Source organism: Balaenoptera acutorostrata, chromosome 6 (genome assembly GCF_949987535.1).
Source record: "Balaenoptera acutorostrata chromosome 6, mBalAcu1.1, whole genome shotgun sequence".
NCBI lineage: Eukaryota > Metazoa > Chordata > Mammalia > Artiodactyla > Balaenopteridae > Balaenoptera > Balaenoptera acutorostrata.
Genome location: NC_080069.1, coordinates 16601830 through 16621062, shown reverse-complemented (window position 1 = coordinate 16621062; position 19233 = coordinate 16601830). Strand labels below are relative to the sequence as shown.

General features: G+C 57.0%; 2 protein-coding genes across 2 annotated transcripts; one reads left to right on the top strand and one right to left on the bottom strand.

Annotated features, from left to right (window-relative positions):
• Positions 1 to 634: 634 nt before the first annotated feature.
• Positions 635 to 15027, top strand: FHIP2B (FHF complex subunit HOOK interacting protein 2B). The gene is made up of 17 exons (XM_057547843.1): positions 635 to 783; positions 5059 to 5137; positions 7336 to 7508; positions 8185 to 8289; positions 8578 to 8700; positions 8918 to 9145; positions 9252 to 9448; positions 9764 to 9872; positions 10105 to 10181; positions 10542 to 10731; positions 11313 to 11458; positions 11585 to 11713; positions 11880 to 11970; positions 12178 to 12321; positions 12663 to 12803; positions 13013 to 13113; positions 13352 to 15027. Exons 1-17 carry the CDS (start codon positions 739 to 741, stop codon positions 13488 to 13490), a joined length of 2217 nt encoding a protein of 738 aa, XP_057403826.1. The 5' UTR covers positions 635 to 738; the 3' UTR covers positions 13491 to 15027.
• Positions 15028 to 16557: 1530 nt separating this feature from the next.
• On the bottom strand, positions 16558 to 19233 carry NUDT18 (nudix hydrolase 18). The gene is made up of 3 exons (XM_057547844.1): positions 19047 to 19233; positions 17901 to 18114; positions 16558 to 17354 (listed from the first exon to the last, which is right to left on the bottom strand). Exons 1-3 carry the CDS (start codon positions 19206 to 19208, stop codon positions 17056 to 17058), a joined length of 675 nt encoding a protein of 224 aa, XP_057403827.1. The 5' UTR covers positions 19209 to 19233; the 3' UTR covers positions 16558 to 17055.

The following is a 19233-nucleotide window of genomic DNA, read 5'->3' as shown; positions in this document are numbered from 1 at the left end:
CCCCGTTTTGCCCTTCTAGACGCATAAGGAAACAGGTGTGTCTCCCGTGTGTGTGTGTGTGTGTTTGTTCGGGGGGACACACTGGGGAAATTATGGCCAAAAATTACACAGGCAGAACCCTCAACCAGAGCAGGGTTTCCCGGAATGTTCAAAGCTGGGCCCTTAGGAAGGGGACCTTCGAGCAGCCAGCTCTGCCAGTTCAAAGCCCATTCCCCATCTCCCCGCTCCACGCCCCCATTCCCCCAGGAATGGAAAGAAATTCTTCCTGAGCACATGGCAGTCAGCTGTTCAAAATGTATTTCTGCTGACCCTCGACATCATATGATGGGAGGCTAAGGCATTACGGGGTCCCACGAGGAAAGTCTAGAGACTTCCAGAACCCACAAACCTTCTCATCCCTCATGGGAAAAACCTGTCTGGTTCCACTCGCCCTTCTCTAAGGGTAGTTCGCTCGCTGCCTCCTGGTTCCCCAAGAGGCCGCGGCGGACTTGACCCTGCCCCTGCGCTGCCCCGGCTGCCGGCGCCCCCGACCCCAGGGCTCTTCCTCGCTGCCTGGCCCGGCCACGTTGGCGGCCGGCCTCCTCTCCGACCCCGGGCTAGGCCGGGGGCGGGGGGGGGGCGGGGCGGCCGGGGCCCCGCCTCCCTCGCCGCGCCTCCGGGTCGCCGCCTGCGCCCGGGAGCTCCGCCGCCGCCGCCGCCGCCGCCCGGGAGCCGGGAGCCGGGAGCCGGGCCGCCGTCATGCTGAGCCGGCTCGGGGCGCTGCTGCAGGAGGCCGTGGGGGCGGTGAGGCCGGGGACGCTGGGGCGCGCGGGGCCTGGGCCGGAAGGGCGGGCTTGGGGCCGGGGGAGGAGCCGGCCGGCGCGCGGGCGGACGGAGGGTGCGGGCCGCCTCCAGGAAGGGACCCCCAACCCGGGCCGTGGTGCCCCTTCCCGGGCCTCCTCGCTCCCCCGCCGCGCCCCTCCTGCGCAGCGCTCCCCGCTTCCAGGGGCTTCTTTCCGGATCGCGCGTGTTCCCAGCTCCTCTCCAGGTCGCTCCGGCCCCCTAACCCTTCTCCCCGGATTGCTTCCTGTTTATTTCTCCTGCTCCCCGAGTCTCTCCCTTTCCCAAACTCCTCTGTGCCGAATGATCCCTAGTCACCCAATAGTTTCTTCCCAAAATTCTCCCCAAGGCCCCTCCCCCAGCTTGGGTGCCTTCCTCCTCCCCCACGCTCCTCCGTTCCTGGTCACCCGGCCTTAAAAAATAGCTGCCCCTTACCCTGGTTCCGAGCCCTCGCCGCCTCCAAGACCACACGCAGGCGCAGTCTGCCCTCTCACCTTGGACTTGGGAAGTGCAGGCCCCGGACTGGCCAAGTCCCCAGGAAGGGTACAGATACAGTCCGGCGGGCGGGGGGTCGCCTAGCCCAGGAAACAGCCGGCTGCAGGGTACAAGCGCAGTTTCCAGAATGCTGTCTCAACACCAGGCCAGCCCGAGCCCCACTGACCTTGAGTCAGGAGAGGCCAGCTGCAGTGCGGCCTGGGGCGGCCAGCGGGGACGGGGAGTGTGTGTTTCTGCCATTTTCTGTTGGGGTTGAAGGCTGCTGAGAGGCGCCCACGGCGGCTGTTCTCTTCATTGAGCGAGATAAAAGTGCCCTTTAGCTAGGGTAGGCGGGATGCCCTCCAGTTAAAGCAACCCTGCCAAGATTCTGCCTGTAAAGTTAACAATTCTTTTGTCTCACAGTATAAACCCTCCCCCTAATTGATCAGTTGAGTGTATTACATGTTCTCAGGAGAAACACCCTTGGGTTCCATCGCTTTCCTCCCCAACACACACACCAAATCAGAGCTTGTTAATGAGTGAAACCAGTCTCAGCCTTAAGCAAACTTGTGAAGAAAGTGAAAAGCTTCTGCCCTTTCTCCTCTCCCACCTGCCCTAGCCCTGCCCTTGCTGGTGTTCAGGAGCCTCCGGCCATCCCGCCTCAGGAGGGGGTTCCGAAATGATCTCTCCTCCCTTCCTCCCTGTCCCCAATCAAAATAGCTGTCATTTTAGAAAGTAATCTGACACTCCTTCATACCTCTCTGGGAAAGCTGCATACACAAGATGGGTGGACTGGATAGACAGGACCCTAGACCTGAGAAGTGAATTTCTAATGCTTCCTATGTGGAAATTTCAGTGTCAGTGGCTGCAGGAGTACTGCTGGTCAAGGGGGATATTTTTAGGCAGGTGATCTTAGGCCCCTCAGTATACAACATATAGATGATGCCCTGGAAATTTGGCTGGCCCCGTGCAACCATCAGGAGAGATGGGGACCCCTCTCCCTCCCACCCCCAAGCTTGAGTATCATACGTCTTCCCAGGGCTGGGTCACCAGGTTAAAACCCCGAGCAAGTTGCTTGACTCCTAGTTAAAGAGGAAGAGTGCACCTTCCTGCCCTCTTCTGACAAAATAGAATAGCAATCTTTAGCATTATTTGTAAATATAATATTATCTTTAAAAATTAAGCATTTGGTGCAGTTTCCTTGGGCTGGAGTTACAGTAGCTAATAACAGATTCAGGTAAAGATTACCCCCTGCTTTCTTAGCTCTAACAGTCTGTTTTGGCTAACCTTTGTTCTCCTGTTTCTCCTTTTCTTGCTGGATTGTTTTTTTTTTTAATTTATTTATTTTTTATTTTTGGCTGTGTTGGGTCTTTGTTGCTGCGTGCGGGCTTTCTCTAGTTGTGGCGAGCGGGGGCTACTCTTTGTTGGCGGTGCATGTGCTTCTCATTGCGGTGGCTTCTCGTTGCGGAGCACCAGCTCTAGGCGCACGGGCTTCAGTAGTTGTGGCACACGGGTTTCAGTAGTTGTGGCTCGCGGGCTCTAGAGCCCAGGCTCAGTAGTTGAGGCACACAGGCTTAGTTGCTCCATGGCATGTGGGATCTTCCACGACCAGGGCTCAAACCTGTGTCCCCTGCATTGGCAGGTGGATTCTTAAGCACTGTGCCACCAGGGAAGTCCCTGGATTGTTGTTTTTTGATTTAAGTCCAGCTTAAGGCTTTAGGAGACTATAAATGAATTTTAAGGCTAGATGAGACCCCATCACAGGCTTGTGCGATGACCGTAGCGTGGTCAAGGGTCAGAGGGCTTTCCCAGAGACAAGGAACTATGGAAGAGGCTGAAGGAGTTTGCTGAGATATTTAGTAAATATCAATGAGTAATCACTCTGTGCAGAGCCCTTTAGGGGCAGGCAGAAACACAGAACCCTGGCCCCAGGGAGCTCACAGTCTCCTGGAGAGATGACTGCTCACCCAACAATAATAGCATCACGTAGAACGTGATAAGATGCAGTCACTCCATATGGACGGTGTGTTTGGAACGACTGTGCGAGGTGCCACTCCTGTAAGTCGTGGTCCCCACAGCGAACTTTGAGAGAAGAAAAGACTGCCTGGGCCGCCAAGGCCGGGGGAATACTTCAAGGCCTCTGATTCAGTGTGATTGCTTCCTCCTCTTGTCATAATGGTCTGCTAAGAATTTATCCTGTGTCTGTCTCCTACACACCCGCCGGATGACTCTTCCTCACACAGTTCTGATGTCACTGACCTGCACCCGGCAGCCTGCAAAACAATAAAAAAATTTTAAAATTAAAAACAAAATCGGACTTTTTGGTTTGGCCAAGAAATTCAAGGCCCCACACACTCATCAATCCATCCTTGGCCTGGACGTGCTTTGCAAAGTTCCTTCTCCAGGAAATGTCTCTCCTATTTCTCTAATTGTTGAAATCAGACCCAGCTCTTCAGGTTTTAGTTCCCGCATGACCTCGGTAAAGCCTCTTTGTTCCACTTGTTGCAAGTGACCCCTCTTCGCCCAAAGGCCGTTCTCCACCTCTCCTGTGTTCTCACACTACTTCAGTAGTGGAGTTATTCAGCGTGTTTTATATTCTCTTCTCCTCCACGGCACGTTTCTGGAGGACTGGCTCTTAGACAGCCTTGTATGGCTTGTAACATCAGGCGTGGTGTCTTGTACGTGGTAGGCACTCAACAGGTACCTACTGAGTGAGTTATGGAAGGAGGAGACACCCCGTCCTGTGGTGTAGAAAAGCGTGACTTTAGAGATGCGTCTGGGGACCGCAGAGGTGGCTTTGTGGAGGTGGTGGCCCTGAGCTGGACCTTACTGGGGACTGCTAGGACCTAGAGAGGTGTAGGGGGATACGGGGGCTCCTGGACAGAGGAGTGGCCGGAGCAAAGACCAAGAGGTAGGGATATAGGTAGGGACTATGAGTTTTTCTCCTGCGAACATTTACCCTGCTAGAAAAGAGAAGAAATGCACTTTTTTGGAGAAGTTTTCAGGGGAACTGGTTGTTACCAGTTCAAGGTTAGTTCCAGCTGGGGCATGGAAATGGAGAGAGCACTTTGGGAAAGGGGGTAGGTTCTGGGGTTGCTCACAGCAGATCAGAATTCCCCCCGGGGCGATCGAAGGAGTCAGAGGAGATGTGGACAGGAGCAGAGCGGAGAGGAGCTAGGGGTGCACGGCCTGCAGCCGTGGACAAAAGATGCAGCACATTATAAGTAAGGCACTTTCTTAATATTCCTCTAACGTTACCTGTCTGGCTGAACTGAGCTGTCGTGGCCTTCAACCCGGATTTTCAGACTCTCAGACCGAGAGGGACCCGAAAGCTTTGTCTTTGCCACATTTTCCATCTGTATCATTTTGATTTTGTTGTTTTGGGGGTGCTCTCCTGTTTCCCTCTATGTACCTCTGTCGTAGCATAACCACGATATATAGAAATGATCTGTTTCTGTGTCTGTTTCCCCTACCATCAGTCTTAGCTGCTCTGGGACAGGGGATATAGAATCATGACATGTGCTCATGTCACAGCATTTCCAGGAGGGAGAGGGGGTCTGAGGAGAGGAACCAGGAGATTGTTGGCAGATAGGGAGACAATGTGCAAATGTCCTGGAGAAAATGTGTAACTATTCAATTTGAGAACCCAGGATCACGGTGCCTCCTCCAGGGCCTAGCACCCGTCCGACACTTAGCAGATGGTGGAATGTCCTTTCTGATGAGTGCCGGTGGCGACCACTTAGGTTGTGTCTGCTCTCTCCACAGCGGGAGCCCAGCATTGACCTGCTGGAGGCCTTTGTGGAACACTGGAAGGGCATCACGAACTACTACATTGAAAGCACAGGTGCGGCCTGGTCTCCTTCTGCGCAGGGATCCCTGGAGGGAGCAGGGAGGAAGGTGTGGGTGGAGTCACCCTGCAGCTCAGAGATGCAGGTGTCCTGAGGAAGGTGACATCCGCTGCTCAAGAGTTCAGAGTGGGGGCTGCCCCACCCTGACCTTCTGGGAGGGGACCTGTGTGAGGTAGGAGTGGGGACAGGGAGGCTGAGGTCTCACTGGCCTGACTCTGCAACCCAGAGGTTGAATGCCACTTGCCCCCAGCTTCCAGTTGGGCAGAATGTCCAGGCCTTCAGTCCCCAAGTGCCTGGGCCCTGTGCCTAGGGCTTACTGATTAAAGAAAAGAAATGGAATAAATTCCTCTTTTCTGTGAGCCAACTTAGAGGGCATTTCTCTTGTAGAGACCTGGCAAGGCATGTAGCACACCTGGTCCTTCTCCCCAAGCTGACACTCTAAACAGCCAAAGCCTTGGGTCATCTGGGCCCATCAGGATCACTCACTGAGGGGGCAGCGTCTCATTGGCTGCCTTGTAGTCAGTATGCTGAGATTGGTGGAGATGCACTGGTTGCCAGGTAACCTTTCCTGCATCCCTAGCCTTCCACCTCCTGGAGTTCAGACTGGGGTTTGATTCCAGCCTACACCTTTCCTAAAGGCTTTATTTCCAGCCTGAGCCAACCCAAGAAATTACAAGTGGCCTTTGGACACTCTGAGGGACCCTCTGAGCGTTTTGTTAGACCAGGTTCCTCAGTCTTGGCACTGGTGACACCTGGACTGGATCATTCTTTGTTGTAGGGGGCTGGGGGGGTACACTGTATGTTTAGCAGCAACTCTGACCTCTATCCAGTAAATGCCAGTAGCACCCCTTCCCCATTGTGATAACCATAAATGGCTCTCCAAACATTGCCAAATATCCTGGGGAGCAGGGGCAAAATCACCCCCAGTTAAGAACGATTGCTTTAGACTGAAGATCCCTTTTTTTTTTTTTAACTGAGATACAATTGACATATTAGGTTGGCCAAAAAGTTCGTTTGGGCTTTTGTATCATCTTACAGAAAACCCGAACGAACTTTTTGGCCAATCCAATATAATTGGTGTAATCAATTGAATATATTGATTCAATATATGGAAATATGGAGAAATGATCACCACAATAAGTCTAGTTAACATCTGTCACCACACATAGCTACAGTTTTTTTTCTTGTGATGAAAACTTTTAAGATCTTCTCTGTTAGCAACTTTTAAATATACAGTACAGTATTATTAACTATAGTCACCATACTGTACATTACATTCCCAGGACTTATTTTACATCTGGAAGTTTGCAGCTTTTAGACTGAAGATCTCTTGACAGGGAGCCCCAAGCTACCAGAGACTAGGAAAAGATCTAGAACTGCCTTGGGTCCACCTGGGGCTTCACCTGGGCCCAATCTGTTAATTTCCAGACTGGTCCCTGGACTGGAGATGTAGGGGTGGGCGAGGTGAGCTGCCCTGCTTAAAAGCCTATGCTTTCAAGAAAAGCTAGGGGGTGCTCCAAGGACAGTCCCAAAGTACCAAAACTTTCTTTATAAAAATACTCTACCCTCTGAGACTGACTAAGAAAACCCCACTAATCAGCTTCTCCGTCAGGATCTGGGCACTGTGCAGTGAGTCTGAGTCTGAACCCATGGTCATGCATGGATTTTTTTTTTGTTTTTTTTTTTGGCTTTGTAAAAAAAAATAGAGTATTGCCTTCCTTGAGTATAAAAGAGACATAAACAGGCCCCAGGAGGTTATCTGTTAGGAAACTGATCGAAGATGGCTTCTAAATAATATAACAGAGACCCCTGGGCCCATAGCTTCTCACTCAGGCCCAGGGCTCACTCTGCCCCTTCAGAGCAGGCCTGAAGCCCTAGCAGGTGTCCTTCTGTAGGCCCCAGGGTTCAGAGAAAAAATGCTGCTGCTTTCCTCTCATAAAGTGCTGGGGCCTGCACACATGCTCCGTCAGAGGGCTGTATCCTGGGCTTCATCTAGAAGGTCTTTTGTCTTTTCAACTAGAGAGGCATCAACTGTAAACTTCCCTTTCCTCTGGTCTTTGAAGAAAAGCGTTAACCTGGCCTGCTCCAGGTTGGCTTCCACCTCCCTCCACCCGCTAGGCCCTGTGGGCTTGACCCCATCCAGCCAGAGTGCCCCTCTTCACCCCATTCACCTTGTTTCCTGAATCTTGATTAGATGAAAACACCCCGGCCAAGAAAACAGATATTCCCTGGCGGCTGAAGCAGATGCTGGATATCCTGGTGTACGAGGAGAAGCAGCAGGCGGCGGCCGGTGAGGCGGGGCCGTGTCTGGAGTACCTGCTGCAGCACAAGATCCTGGAGACCCTGTGCACGCTGGGCAAGGCCGAGGTGGGCAGGACCCCGGTGCCTCTGGAACTTTCCACCTGAGCCGGTGTCCGGCAGGTCTACCTGTGCTCCTCCCGGTGCCCGGTGCCCACACTGGGGGCGGGGCACTGAGGCTGTCTCAGAACACCCCGAGGCTTTGGGCCCTTGCTTATTTGCTTTGGTGGCCTGTTCTCGCTGTCGTCCGGGTTGAGGACATGTTTCCTTTCGTTCAGTCCGCATTCGTTCATCAAAGATGTACTGAGGACCAGCCATGTGCCAGTCTGTGTCCTAGGCACTGGGGACCTGGCAGTGATTGAAACAGACGAAAATTCTAGTTGGGGAGAGGCAGGATAATCAAAGGAGCCCACGTATAGTATGTTCAATAAAGACAAGGTTATGGACAAAAATAAAGCAGGAAGGGGGCGGGACTTCCCTGGCGGTCCAGTGGTCAAGACTCCGCGCTCCTGATGCAGGGGGCACGGTTGGATCTCTGGTCGCAACTAAGATCCCGCATGTGCGGCCAAAAAGAAAAAGGAAAAAAGCAAGAAGCGGGCTTGGCAGCATAGAGGAGGCCAGTTGCCAAGAGTGAGGGAGGGAGGCTGGCGGAGAAGGCCCCTCCGCGCAGTGAGGGGAGGAGCGGTCCGGGTGGGGGCGTGGCCTCGCCGCCTGACTGACAGGCACTCTGTCCCCTGACCCGCAGTACCCGCCAGGCATGCGGCAGCAGGTGCTCCAGTTCTTCAGCAAGGTTCTGGCCCAGGTGCAGCATCCCCTCCTGCATTACCTCAGCGTCCACAGGCCTGTGCAGGTGAGGGGCCCAGAAGCTAAGGGGTGTCTGGGGGTGAGGCCTATGCTTTCAAGAAAAGCTAGGGGTGCTCCTAGGCCAGTCCCAAAGCACCGGAACTTTCTCTACAAAAACACTCCACCCTCTGAGACTCTAAGAAAGCCCCCAAATCCAGCTTCTCCATCAGGACCCATGTCGCAGGTTTGAGTCTGAACCGATGGTCGTGCACGGGGTTTTTTTTCTGCCGCCCCATTCTTCCTTCTCTTCCCTGCCACCCCATTCCCCTCTGTCTCTGTCCTGCTCCGCTTCCAGAAACTTCTCCGACTTGGTGGGACAGTTCCTGGATCCCTCACAGAAAAGGAGGAGGTGCAGTTCACCACTGTCCTCTGCTCCAAGATCCAGCAGGATCCAGCCCTGCTCACCTATATTCTAGAAGTGAGCGCCTCTGGGGAACAGGAGCGGGAGGGCCCAGACCCCAGGGCAATCCCCTGTGGCCCTTCTGAAGAAGCAGAAGGATGGAGCAGGTGCCGGGGAGGCGCTCAGGCAGCTCCCCCTCCAGCTCCACGCCGAAGCCACCCACCCTGTATTCCCAAGGGGCCGTCGTGGGGGGTGCTCTGCACCACAGCCTGGCCTCACGCAGCCTCCCTTGCAGGGTAAAAAGACCGTCGGTAGGAAGGAGGCATCCAGAGAAGCCACCGCCCTGCCGAGAGAGGCAGCCGGCATCAAGAACGAGGAGCAGCCCCACAGCAAAGCTCCTGACAGGGGTGCCTGCGGGGCCCGGGCCTTGAGCCCCCAGCTGCCTGCTGAGACCGAGCAGCCCGATGGAGGGACTGGGGAGAGCAACCTCATCACCTCGCTGATTGGCTTGTGCAAGAGCAAGGTGCCGGCTGTCGAGACGCAGGGAGCAGGGGTGGGGCGGGCGAGTTGCTGGGAGGGCACTTGGGGGATCAGCCGCACGTCACTGAAGTCGTACCCTTATCCCCTAGAAAGGTCGGGTGGCCCTGAAGGCCCAGGAGAACCTGCTGCTCCTGGTAAGCGTGGCTTCCCAGGCAGCTGCCACCTACCTGGTGCAGAGCAGCCCTTGTTGCCCTGCCATCGTCGAGCACCTCTGCCAGCTGTACCAGTCCCTGCCCAGCTTCCTGGACCCCGCAGACATTGCCGCTTTAGAGGGCATCAGCTGGAGGTAGGCGCTTGGCCAGGGAAGGCTGGGCTGCATCTTCAGTGGCTAGAAGCCCTGCCCGTCATCTTCCCGGTAGTAGCGGCTCTTCTTGTTTTCCAGGGGGGATGGGGACCCCTGCTGGCCACCCTCTTCCTGAGGTTACAGCCCATGCCCAAGGGCCTTCTCGCCTTCCAGGAAAGCATCACTTTGGCTTCTGCCCTCAGAGCCCCCAGTAGAACTGACCCCCAGCAACAGAGGTTCTAGGGCAGAGGGCAGAAGGGCCCAGCTTCCTGGACGTACCTGAAGCAGGCCTCACAAAGCTCCCTCGCTCTCCCTCAGGTTACCCAGTGCCCCGTCTGATGAGGCTTCCTTCCCCGGCAAGGAGACCTTGGCTGCCTTCTTGGGCTGGTTTGATTACTGCGACCACCTCATCACAGAGGCACACACGGTGAGCGGGGTGGGCGATGACAGGGCTCTCCTCGGGTGTCCCCCGCTTCATGGTGCTCTGTTCGTGTCTCTACCTCAAGGACCCAGGGGGTCTCTTGGGAGCTGGGTAGGGCCCGGGGTCAGCAGAGACCCTCTACCTGTTGTTAGGCTCTGTGCAAGGACACAGCTGTTTCTCAGTGGAAAATGGTCGATCGGAGGTAAAATGTGTTTAAGACATGCTCTTTGGCGCCCAGGTGGTTTCGGATGCCTTGGCAAAGTCTGTGGCTGAGAAGTTATTTGTGGAGATTCTGCAGCCCCAGCTCCTGCATGTGTGAGTTCTGTGCAGTTCCCTTGGGCGTAGCCATAGTCTGGGCGAACCGCCCACCCCACCAAGCCCCTTCCTGCGCCTGAGACCAGGGACCTCCTTGTCCAGAGTCATGGGAATCTGTGGGCTCCGTCAGTTGATGTTTGCCTGTTCCCCTGACACACTCGTGGCTCAGAGCTACGTGGGCTAACAAAGGCCTCCCACCCTTGGACTCTAGGACCTCAGGAGGGGTGGGGTGTGGGCAGAGAAATACCAGCCGAAGATGCAAGGGAACGAGGAAAGGGTGCTGCCCCCTACACCCCTTCCCTCCCTGCTCCTACTCTGGTCTTGACTGCCCCCGCCTGGCTCAGCGCACCCTCCCTGTAGGTCTGAACAGAGCGTCCTGACCTCCACCGCCCTGCTCACGGCCATGCTGCGCCAGCTCCGCTCCCCTGCCCTGCTGCGGGAGGCCGTGGCCTTCCTCCTGGGCACGGACCAGCAGCCTGCAGCCCCCGAGGACAGCCCTCACACCCTGGGCGGCCACCTCGTCAGGCACTGTGACCACCTCTCTGATGAGGTGAGGCGGGTGGGCCCTCCTCTCTAACCGCTCCCTGGCCCCCAGCCCCTGCCCAAGGGACTCTTGAAGCTTCTTCCCATTTGCATTAGCTTTCCAGGTGGTTCTACCTTTGAGGCCATTGAAACCCAACTCCCCACCCCCACCCCCAGCCAAAAAAAAAAAAACAGAAAAAGGCAGTGACCCAGTGATTGGTAGCCAAACTGCTTTTGTCACGCAGTTAATTTTCTGTGATCACATACTTGTGATGGCACTTTTTATCTTACAAAATGCTTTTATATTCATTTGGCTTGTTTGAAGCTGACAGCTCCGGGCCATTTTTTAGACATGGAAACTAAGGCTCCGAGGAGCCAGTGGGCTTGCCTGATACTACACCTCAAATCAGTAATGGGACAGGGACCAGCCAGACTTCTGGTTCCTGGGCCAACACCCATCTGCTCCCCTTAAAACCTGCCACCTTAGCCCCCGGCCGGAGGAGGTGACCCTCTCCTAGGGGGACTCCTCTTATCTGGGTGAGCACTTCCCAGGCACCTCTAGAGGCCGGGATGGGGAAGGGGTGTCCTGCTGACCGCTTCTTGTCCCAGATCAGCATCGCCACGCTGCGGCTGTTTGAGGAGCTGCTCCAGAAGCCCCACGAGCAGATCATCCACAGCCTGATCCTGTGCCACCTTGAGGGCCGCCCTTACGTGGCCCGGGGCTCGCCCGAGCCCGAGAGCTACGAGGACACCCTGTAAGTGAAGCTCAGCGCCTCGGGGAGGCCTCGGACCGTCCGGGAGCCCCCCCCCCGCCGCCGGCCCCCAGCACCCCACACCAGTTCCTGCGTTCACTGGTGCCTCGCTTGTCTGCCTTGGCACAGAGATCTGGAGGAAGACCCCTACTTCACGGATGGCTTCCTTGACTCCAGCTTTCAACCCTCCATGAAGCCTCCCCCTGCCCCCGTCACCAACCCTGATGGCAAAACAGCGGTGACCGAGATTGTCAACAGGTAGGAGCAGGTCAGGAACTCTGAGCCACCTGAGTTTTGTTCCGTCTTTGGCCACAGCCCTGATGGGGTGCAGCCGGGAGAGTGCTCCCTCGGGGCTGGAGGTGGAGCAGGGAGAGCAGGGCAGCCCAGGCTGGGGCACCTCCAAACCACGGGTCCTGTCTCTCAGTTTCCTCTGCCTCGTTCCTGAGGAAGCCAAGACCTCGGCTTTCCTGGAGGAGACCGGATATGACACATACGTCCACGATGCTTACGGACTGGTGAGTGTCAAGGCCTCTGCCGGCGCCCAGTTCTCGCCGCTCAGAGCGTGGGGTTAATACACTCTGCCTCTGCCTCTGCGATCTCCCGCCCGAGGTGCTCCCAGCTCTGGCCAAGTGCCCGAGCCCCACCTGCCTGCGCGGCTCCCTGTCTGCTGGTGCCTCCTGACCACTGGGTCCACCTCTTTTAACTCTCCCCTCCCGTTTCAGTTCCAGGAGTGCAGCTCCCGAGTGGCGCCCTGGGGCTGGCCGCCGGCTCCCACACCCCTGGACCCCCATGAGCCCGAACGGCCTTTCTTTGAGGGTCACTTCCTCCGAATGCTGTTCGACCGCATGTCCCGGATTTTAGAACAGGTGCCTGACAGGGCTGGGCCCCTGCCACAGGGCGAAGGCCTCTGGAGTCCTTCAGGAGAGGAGGGCCCAGCCGTGGGGGTCCAGTCATCTTCTCTTTTCCGGTTCCACGACCCCCCTCAAGCCCCACCTTTCCCCAGGCGGGAAGCCCCGTCTCGCCTCTGCTCCACACGCCCTGACGTGCCCTGGTCCTCAGCCCCAGGGAACCCGTGACACACACATCACATGCATCTCCAACCCCCGCGCATGTTCACACTGGCCAGGCGCCTTGCTGTGGGGGGGGGGGGGCGCAGAAGTGCTCACCGCCTGTGCCAACCCTCGCTTGTCCACCGTGCTCCCCCCAGCCGTACAGCCTGAACCTGCAAGTGACCTCAGTCTTGTCCCGGCTCGCCCTCTTCCCCCACCCCCTCATCCACGAGTACCTCCTGGACCCCTACATCAACCTGGCCCCTGGCTGCCGGAGCCTGTTCTCTGTGCTCGTCAGGGTAAGGATGCCCGGGCCAGAGGGAGCATGCCAATGCTGAGGACAGGAAGGGAGGGGGACAGGACGGGGGTGCCGGGGGCTGCAGGAGTGGGCACCCTTGCCAGCGCCAGGGGAAAGCACTGGTACCACCCCCCTCCCATGGTGCGACAGAGCCAGGGACCCTGCGGCAGTGTCGCTGGTCTCCTCAGTCCCCTCTTGTTCCCACTCTAGGTGATCGGGGACTTGATGCAGAGAATTCAGAGGGTGCCCCAGTTCCCAGGCAAACTGCTTCTGGTGCGCAGGCAGCTGATGGGCCAGGTGCCCGGGGAGCAGTAAGTAACAGAGGGAAGCGGGTGCCCAAGGAGGAGCCCTGGGGTGGGAAAGCTAGGGCTTCCGGGTGGGGGAGGCGCCAGGCCGGGGACAGAGGAGGGCCCGTTGCTGAGGCCTGTGGTCCCTCACAGACAGTCAGAGGTGGCTGCCGCCGGGTGATCCCTCACAGACACTGGGATATCACGCTGGCACACTCCCCACACCTCCCAGCCGTGACCCCCGCCGTGCTGTCTCCCTCAGGCTGGACCACCAGACCCTCCTCCAGGGCGTGGTAGTCCTTGAGGAATTCTGCAAAGAGCTGGCTGCCATCGCTTTCGTCAAGTTCCCCCCACATGGTCCTCACCTGCGCCTCTCCGAACCCCCGGAAGGGCACGTCTGAACCAGGAACGTGACACCTCTGCCCAAGAGCTGCCTCCCGCCTGGCACTGCTGCCACCACTGTCCTCCCGGGGTGGGGGCTTGGCTCCGTCTCCTTCACATCCCGGGGACCTCTGCCTGGGTGGAGGTCTGAGCTTCCACTCTCGGGTTAACTCAAGACGCCCTTGGCCTGTTGGCTCTACCAGACTGGGTTTCAAGGAGCGGGTCTCCGAGGTATCAGAAGCCAAGGAGCAAAAGAGATGGCTTTCTGGGCAGCATGGTGTCCTCGGGGCCTTCTCTGGGGAGCTGGGTGACGGCCAGGTGAGCCCCCAGACCCAGAGCTTCATGTGTCCTGTGCCTGTCACCTGTCTCTGTGGGCCATCTGTGGTGAAGGCCAAGACCTGAGACTCATTCCAGGGGCACAGCGGGGAGTGAGCTGATGACTCTGAGGCTGGTCAGGACCACAGGCCAGAGAGATGCGGGCACGGCCCTGTCTCGGCCACACCAAGTACCACAGATGCTGCCGAGACTTGAAGTTTTCTCCCCTGCCTTCTTGGCTTAACCCTTGGGGAAGCGGCAGTGGACAGCAGGGGAAGCCCCTCTTCCCGCTCAGCCCTCCCGGAGACTGTTGCACAATTCCCGACAGCCTCATGGCAAATGCCCAAAGCATGCTCCACGCCCAGGTGGGGGCAGCCGCTTATGAGAAGCGTGATGCAACTGCAGCCAGGGCGGGAGAGGGCCTGGGGAGCCCGGGGGGGCTGGATGCCAGGCTCCAGCTCCAGCTGGTTTCTCTCTGGCGCCTTCTGAACCTGTCTCGGCAGGTCCACGACACCTGGGCAGAGGGGCTCAGAGACCGGAGGAGGCCAGGCCTTGCCCTTAGCATCCTGCCAGGGTTCTCCATGGAATTCAATCCCAGCGGTGCTGGAAGCTCTGGGTCCAGGTGAGGCCAAGATGCCCACCGGACCATGGGCCCCCCAAGGCCTGGCCGGGGAGGGGGGCTGGGGCACAGGCAGCCAGCCGGTCATGGTGTGGTTCTCCCTGCGTGACCTCTACGGCTGGGGCTGCCACCCCACCCGGCCTGAATCTGTCTCAACCTGCAGGAACACACAGGCAGTGCCAGGCATTACCTCATAGCAAACTGCAGTTGCTGGCTTTACTCCTGGGCAAGGAGGAGCAGGCCAGAGCCCCACTCGCTTCATTTTTCTGCCCATGCTGCTTCTAGAAGCCGTCCACAGGTTGCCAAGAGGTGACGTGAAAGAGGAGGAAACTCAACGACCTCTACCTCTCCTGCATCCCTCCAAGCTGGGGAAGATTTAACTGCTGCTCCGGAGGACACTGTGCGCGTGTGTGCGCATGTTATGTGTGCACACGTATGTGTGCGCACGTGGGCGTTGGTGTGGGACAGGGGAGCAGAGCTCAGTGGGTGAATTGGGTCTGGACTCTTTGATTCAGAAAACGTTTGAGCGTCCGGGAGTCAGACACTCTGCTCCCCAATGCACTCGGGCATTTGCACAGTGTCCCCCGCTAGACAGCACGGCAATAAATGGTGTGGTTATGTGGACATAACTGCCCTGTTCTTCTGCGCCCTTTTGTGTCCTTCTGCCCAGGGCTCCACTGCTGATTCAGGCCCATCTTCCTAAGGATGGCAAATTAAATTCCTTTTCCAGCACAGGGGCGTAGGGGGGCAGTGTGTGTGTGGTGTGGGCCGGAGAGGGAGTGGTAAACAGAGACAGGCTCTGGCAGTGCAGATCTGATGTTCCCCAGCACCTGCCAGGAACCAGGAACTAGGAACCAGCCGCTCTTGGCCAAGCAGCACTATTTTTGCACGGCTTGCCTACAGCTGAGAGCTGGCAGCCCTGGAGACACCACGAGGGAATGGGCCACCTGAGGCATCTGTATTGCAAGTCTCCTTTTTAGTGTTTATGTTGTGAGCGGTATGACTGCTTTAGTGGTGAACAGTGGACCTGATATTTTAAAAAATCTTGTCCCTAAGTGTATGCGTGTGGCAACCCTCTGAGGGGGGTCCCCAAGAGTACTCCAGGGCAGGGAAGATGAAGATGCAGAGTGAGGCCTGATCCGTGGCTTTCGCCTCGTTGCTTTTTAAAAGCATCCCCTTGTGGGTTGCCTTTAAAAATACCAGTGCTCCAATCTCGCCCTCCACCAGTTAATCACATCTCTGGGGGTGGGCCCACAGTTGTTTTTAAAGCTCTCCAGGTGATTCTAATGGGCACCCAGGGTTGAAAACTACTATAGGCTAAATAATGGAAGATCACTGTCTTTCAATGTGGATGTGGACCGGTGGGTCTCTCAGACGCTGAGAGAAGGGAAACCAGAATGAAAGGGTTTGTTTCCCTCATTTGGAAGATGTTTGTCTTTAGAGGGAACAAGAGTATTCCTACCACAGCCCCAGAGGCCAGAAAAACAAGATGGCAGCCCAGAGAGGCAGGGAAGGGGGTCTTTGAGGTTATCCTGGTCCTTCGGTGTCAAGAGTGGAGTTACTTCAGAAGGGAAACCCAGTCAAGTATTTCCCTGCTCAGAACAAAACCTGTATGTTAGTGATGAGTGTATAGCAGTAAGTAGCGTGATATATTTTCCTCATTTCCTTTGGTTTTCCCTTATTCAGTAAAGTTCTTTCTAAAAATAATTCCTACCATGATTCAGCTGAGCTGAGGGAAAATGAAGAGAGGGTTTTGGTCTGGCTTTGGGCTGGAGTTGTACCAAGGCAGAGGAAGGAGCCTGGGGGGCAGAGCGAGGTCGGGAGGGATCTGTCGGAGAAGCTCAGGGAGAAGGAGACTGGGGGAGAGAGCCAGGGGCAGCTCTCAGCTCCTCGCCCACCTGAAGCTTCTCCTGGCCTTCTCACTGCTCAAACCTTGGAGGGGATGTAGTCACCTGGCAGGCAGATGAAGGAGCCCCAGCGGGCCCAAGACAGGCTATGGTGGACAAAGGAAGCCTGCCAGCCAGTCACCCGCAGTGTCGCCTGCTGTCTGGGAAGGCCTGGGTGGTATCAGGGGGATGAGGGAAAGAGCTTCTCTTGATGGCAGCCCCCCTTTCCTGCTCACTTCCAACCCACAGAGACATTTAGGCGGGAAGGCAAAGTAAGCAACACCTATTTACTCAGCCAGGGACCCACTCCCTTGGAATGACCTCCCCCAGCACCCCTTCCATGTTCTAAGTGCTTGAGAATCTGGATGAGGCCTTTACTGAGGCGGGCACAGAAAACGAAGAGGTGCCACCTCAGGTCCAGAAAGTCCTCACATCCCCTTAGGAAGTCGTGCCCTCATTGTGCCCTCAGGGCAACTGGGTCCTTGAGCTCTGAACTCCTTGCTTGGTTGAAGGCACTGTCCCTTCTGATGCAGTGCAGGGATCTGCTCCATGGCCATAAGAGATGGAAGTCCCCCTGGGAACCAGGAGAACTGCCCTGATCCCCATGCAACAAGATCTCTACCAACCTCCGGTGCCTCTTAGAGGCAAAGCCTCCTCTGAAGCACAGACACCATCATACAGGGGGTCAGACGGCCTGAGTGTAAGCACAGGTTGTGCAATTACTGCCCATGGGAACCCAGCTCCTGGCCCACTGACGGCAGCCTCCTATCGGTTGATTGGGACGACAGATGATTCCTGAAGCCTCTGTAAGAGCTGGCTTTGTAGGTCTTCCTCCACTACCTTCCACCAAAAGAAGTTCTCACCCCGAACCTTCGGGGGCTCATTTTGGATACCTGGATTCCGAAAAGCCACCGTCACCAGCACGTTCAGGCAGATGCCATCGGTTTGGTCTTTGCCCAGGTGCTGCAGTCCAAGCAACCCCTTGGTCTCCACAGCCAAGTGGTGCAAGGTCAGACACTCCTGTAGCAGACGCAGGACGGCCATCTTGATGCCACCTCTCTGCTCTATGGGAGCAAAGCCACAGGAGGTGATGGGCAAGTGAGGCATCCCCACTGTGCCCACCAACACCCACACTGTCTGGACACTGGTAAAGGTGGCTACGAGCCGCTGGCAGACCAGACTGCAGGGAAGCTCTTGGGGCAGAAGGAGAGGGTGCCTGGCTTGCTGGCGATACTGGGCGGCTAGCTCTATCAGATGCAGAATGTCGTGGGCTCGCAGCGGGGTGGGCAGCGAGGTTCGAGGGTACCAGCCAGCCTGCAGGGACTCCGCATCTGCCTCCTTGGGAGTCTTGAGAATTCCACCTGGGGGTGATGTAGGTGACAGGGTAGGGGGAAAGGTATATGTTGAGGGAAGTGCTGGGCCTGGCAGAGTAAAGGGCCACCCAGGCATCTAGCCCTGACCCAGGGGAGGCCCCGAGTCAAGTCCTCAGGCTGGAATCTGGAGATGCCAGGTTTGTGCCAGCCAGAACAGGGGCTCATCTCACCTGAGGACAAGCTGGGGAAACGGTGTCAACTGCCCTCTGCCCACACTGCCATCCACTGGGGCCATACCTGTGGGGCGAGCGAGGAACACAAAGCGGATCCAGGAGGGGCCCCGCTCCTCCACAGACAGCAACGTCAAAGGCTCACACTGCAGCCCGGCCTCCTCCTTCACCTCCCGCTGCAGCGCCTCCACAATGGTCTCCCTGGGCTCCATCCTCCCCGCGGGAAGGTACCACGACCCACGGCACTCCTTCTTGGCCTCCTGGATCAGAAGCACCTCATCCTGAGGGGAGAGGAAGGATCCTCACCCACCACAGCCGGGATGGGAGCTCCTGGGGAGCAGCACAGCCAGCAGCCTTTGCTTGCCCTGAGTCCATGACAAATCTCAGATATAGCTGCTCAATACCCACATTCTGGGGGACACCCTGAAATTGTGGCGCTCTCCAGGCGACTGGCCCTTGTGTGTCTGGGGACTGCAGCTGCCTCTGCAATTCATCCCTCTTTGCACTAAAGTTTCCATTTCAGAAAGGGGCTAAGATTCCGGGGAGCTGCTTCAGGGGCTGGAGATTAGGCCTCCCAGCGAGGGCTGCCATGTGTCCTGCACTGATTCATGTCTGCATAAGTCACTGCATATCTCTCACCTCCCCTTGTGGTTTATAAACTGCTTGTGGCCAGTCCTCACACTGGAGTCTAGACTTTGAAACACACCCCAAACCCTCACCCCGTACAACTCCTACCTAGGGCTCCAGCCCCTTCTAGCTGTTGTCACAGCAACTTGTACAGGGATCAGCACCAAAAAGAGCATCACACAGGGGGTCAGAAGACCTGAGTGTACGTGCAGGTTGTGCAATTACTGCCCATGGGACCCAGGGGAGGTCTCTGAAGCACTGGACAGGTCTTTAAGAGCGCCCACTCCGCGGCGGGCACTGTGCTAGATTCTGGGGAAAGGAAGAGGCCTAAGATAGCCTCAAGGAACTGAGGCCTAGAGGGATGGGACAGGCAGGCTCCTGGGCCTCAGTTTCTTTCTTTGTACATCGGGACAATCGCAGAGTTGGGCTGCACAAGGCTCAGATGTAAGTATGAGAGTGCTTTGCAAAACTGGGAAGAGCCACACACCAGGAAGCGGTGGCTGTTGCGAGCATGTCCTCTGTCCCCACCGGGGTTGCCTGCGAGCCCCGGAGGCCTGGGCGGTGGGCCTGACGGGCGGACGCTCACCTGCTCGTTGAGGAACACGGCCAGAACCACGTAGCAGACGTTCTTCCGCAGCCGCACCTGCGCCGGCGTCTCCCCGGCCGGCCCCGAGTCATAGCTCTGCACGCGCAGCCCCCGGCCCCCAAGAACGGCCGCCAGAGCCCCTGCCAGGTCTTCCGAGGCCATCGGGTCCCCAGGGAGAAGGCGGGCC

Excerpts from the sequence above, each read along its gene's own strand:
- FHIP2B (XM_057547843.1), top strand. The coding sequence starts at position 739 with ATGCTGAGCCGGCTCGGGGCGCTGCTGCAGGAGGCCGTGGGGGCG. Across the intron at positions 9,146-9,251 it reads TTGGCTTGTGCAAGAGCAAG|AAAGGTCGGGTGGCCCTGAA; the intron begins GTGCCGGCTGTC and ends CTTATCCCCTAG. Across the intron at positions 10,182-10,541 it reads CAGCCCCAGCTCCTGCATGT|GTCTGAACAGAGCGTCCTGA; the intron begins GTGAGTTCTGTG and ends CCCTCCCTGTAG.
- NUDT18 (XM_057547844.1), bottom strand. The coding sequence starts at position 19,208 with ATGGCCTCGGAAGACCTGGCAGGGGCTCTGGCGGCCGTTCTTGGGGGC. Across the intron at positions 18,115-19,046 it reads CCGTGTTCCTCAACGAGCAG|GATGAGGTGCTTCTGATCCA; the intron begins GTGAGCGTCCGC and ends CTCTCCCCTCAG. Across the intron at positions 17,355-17,900 it reads GTTCCTCGCTCGCCCCACAG|AGCAGAGAGGTGGCATCAAG; the intron begins GTATGGCCCCAG and ends TTGCTCCCATAG.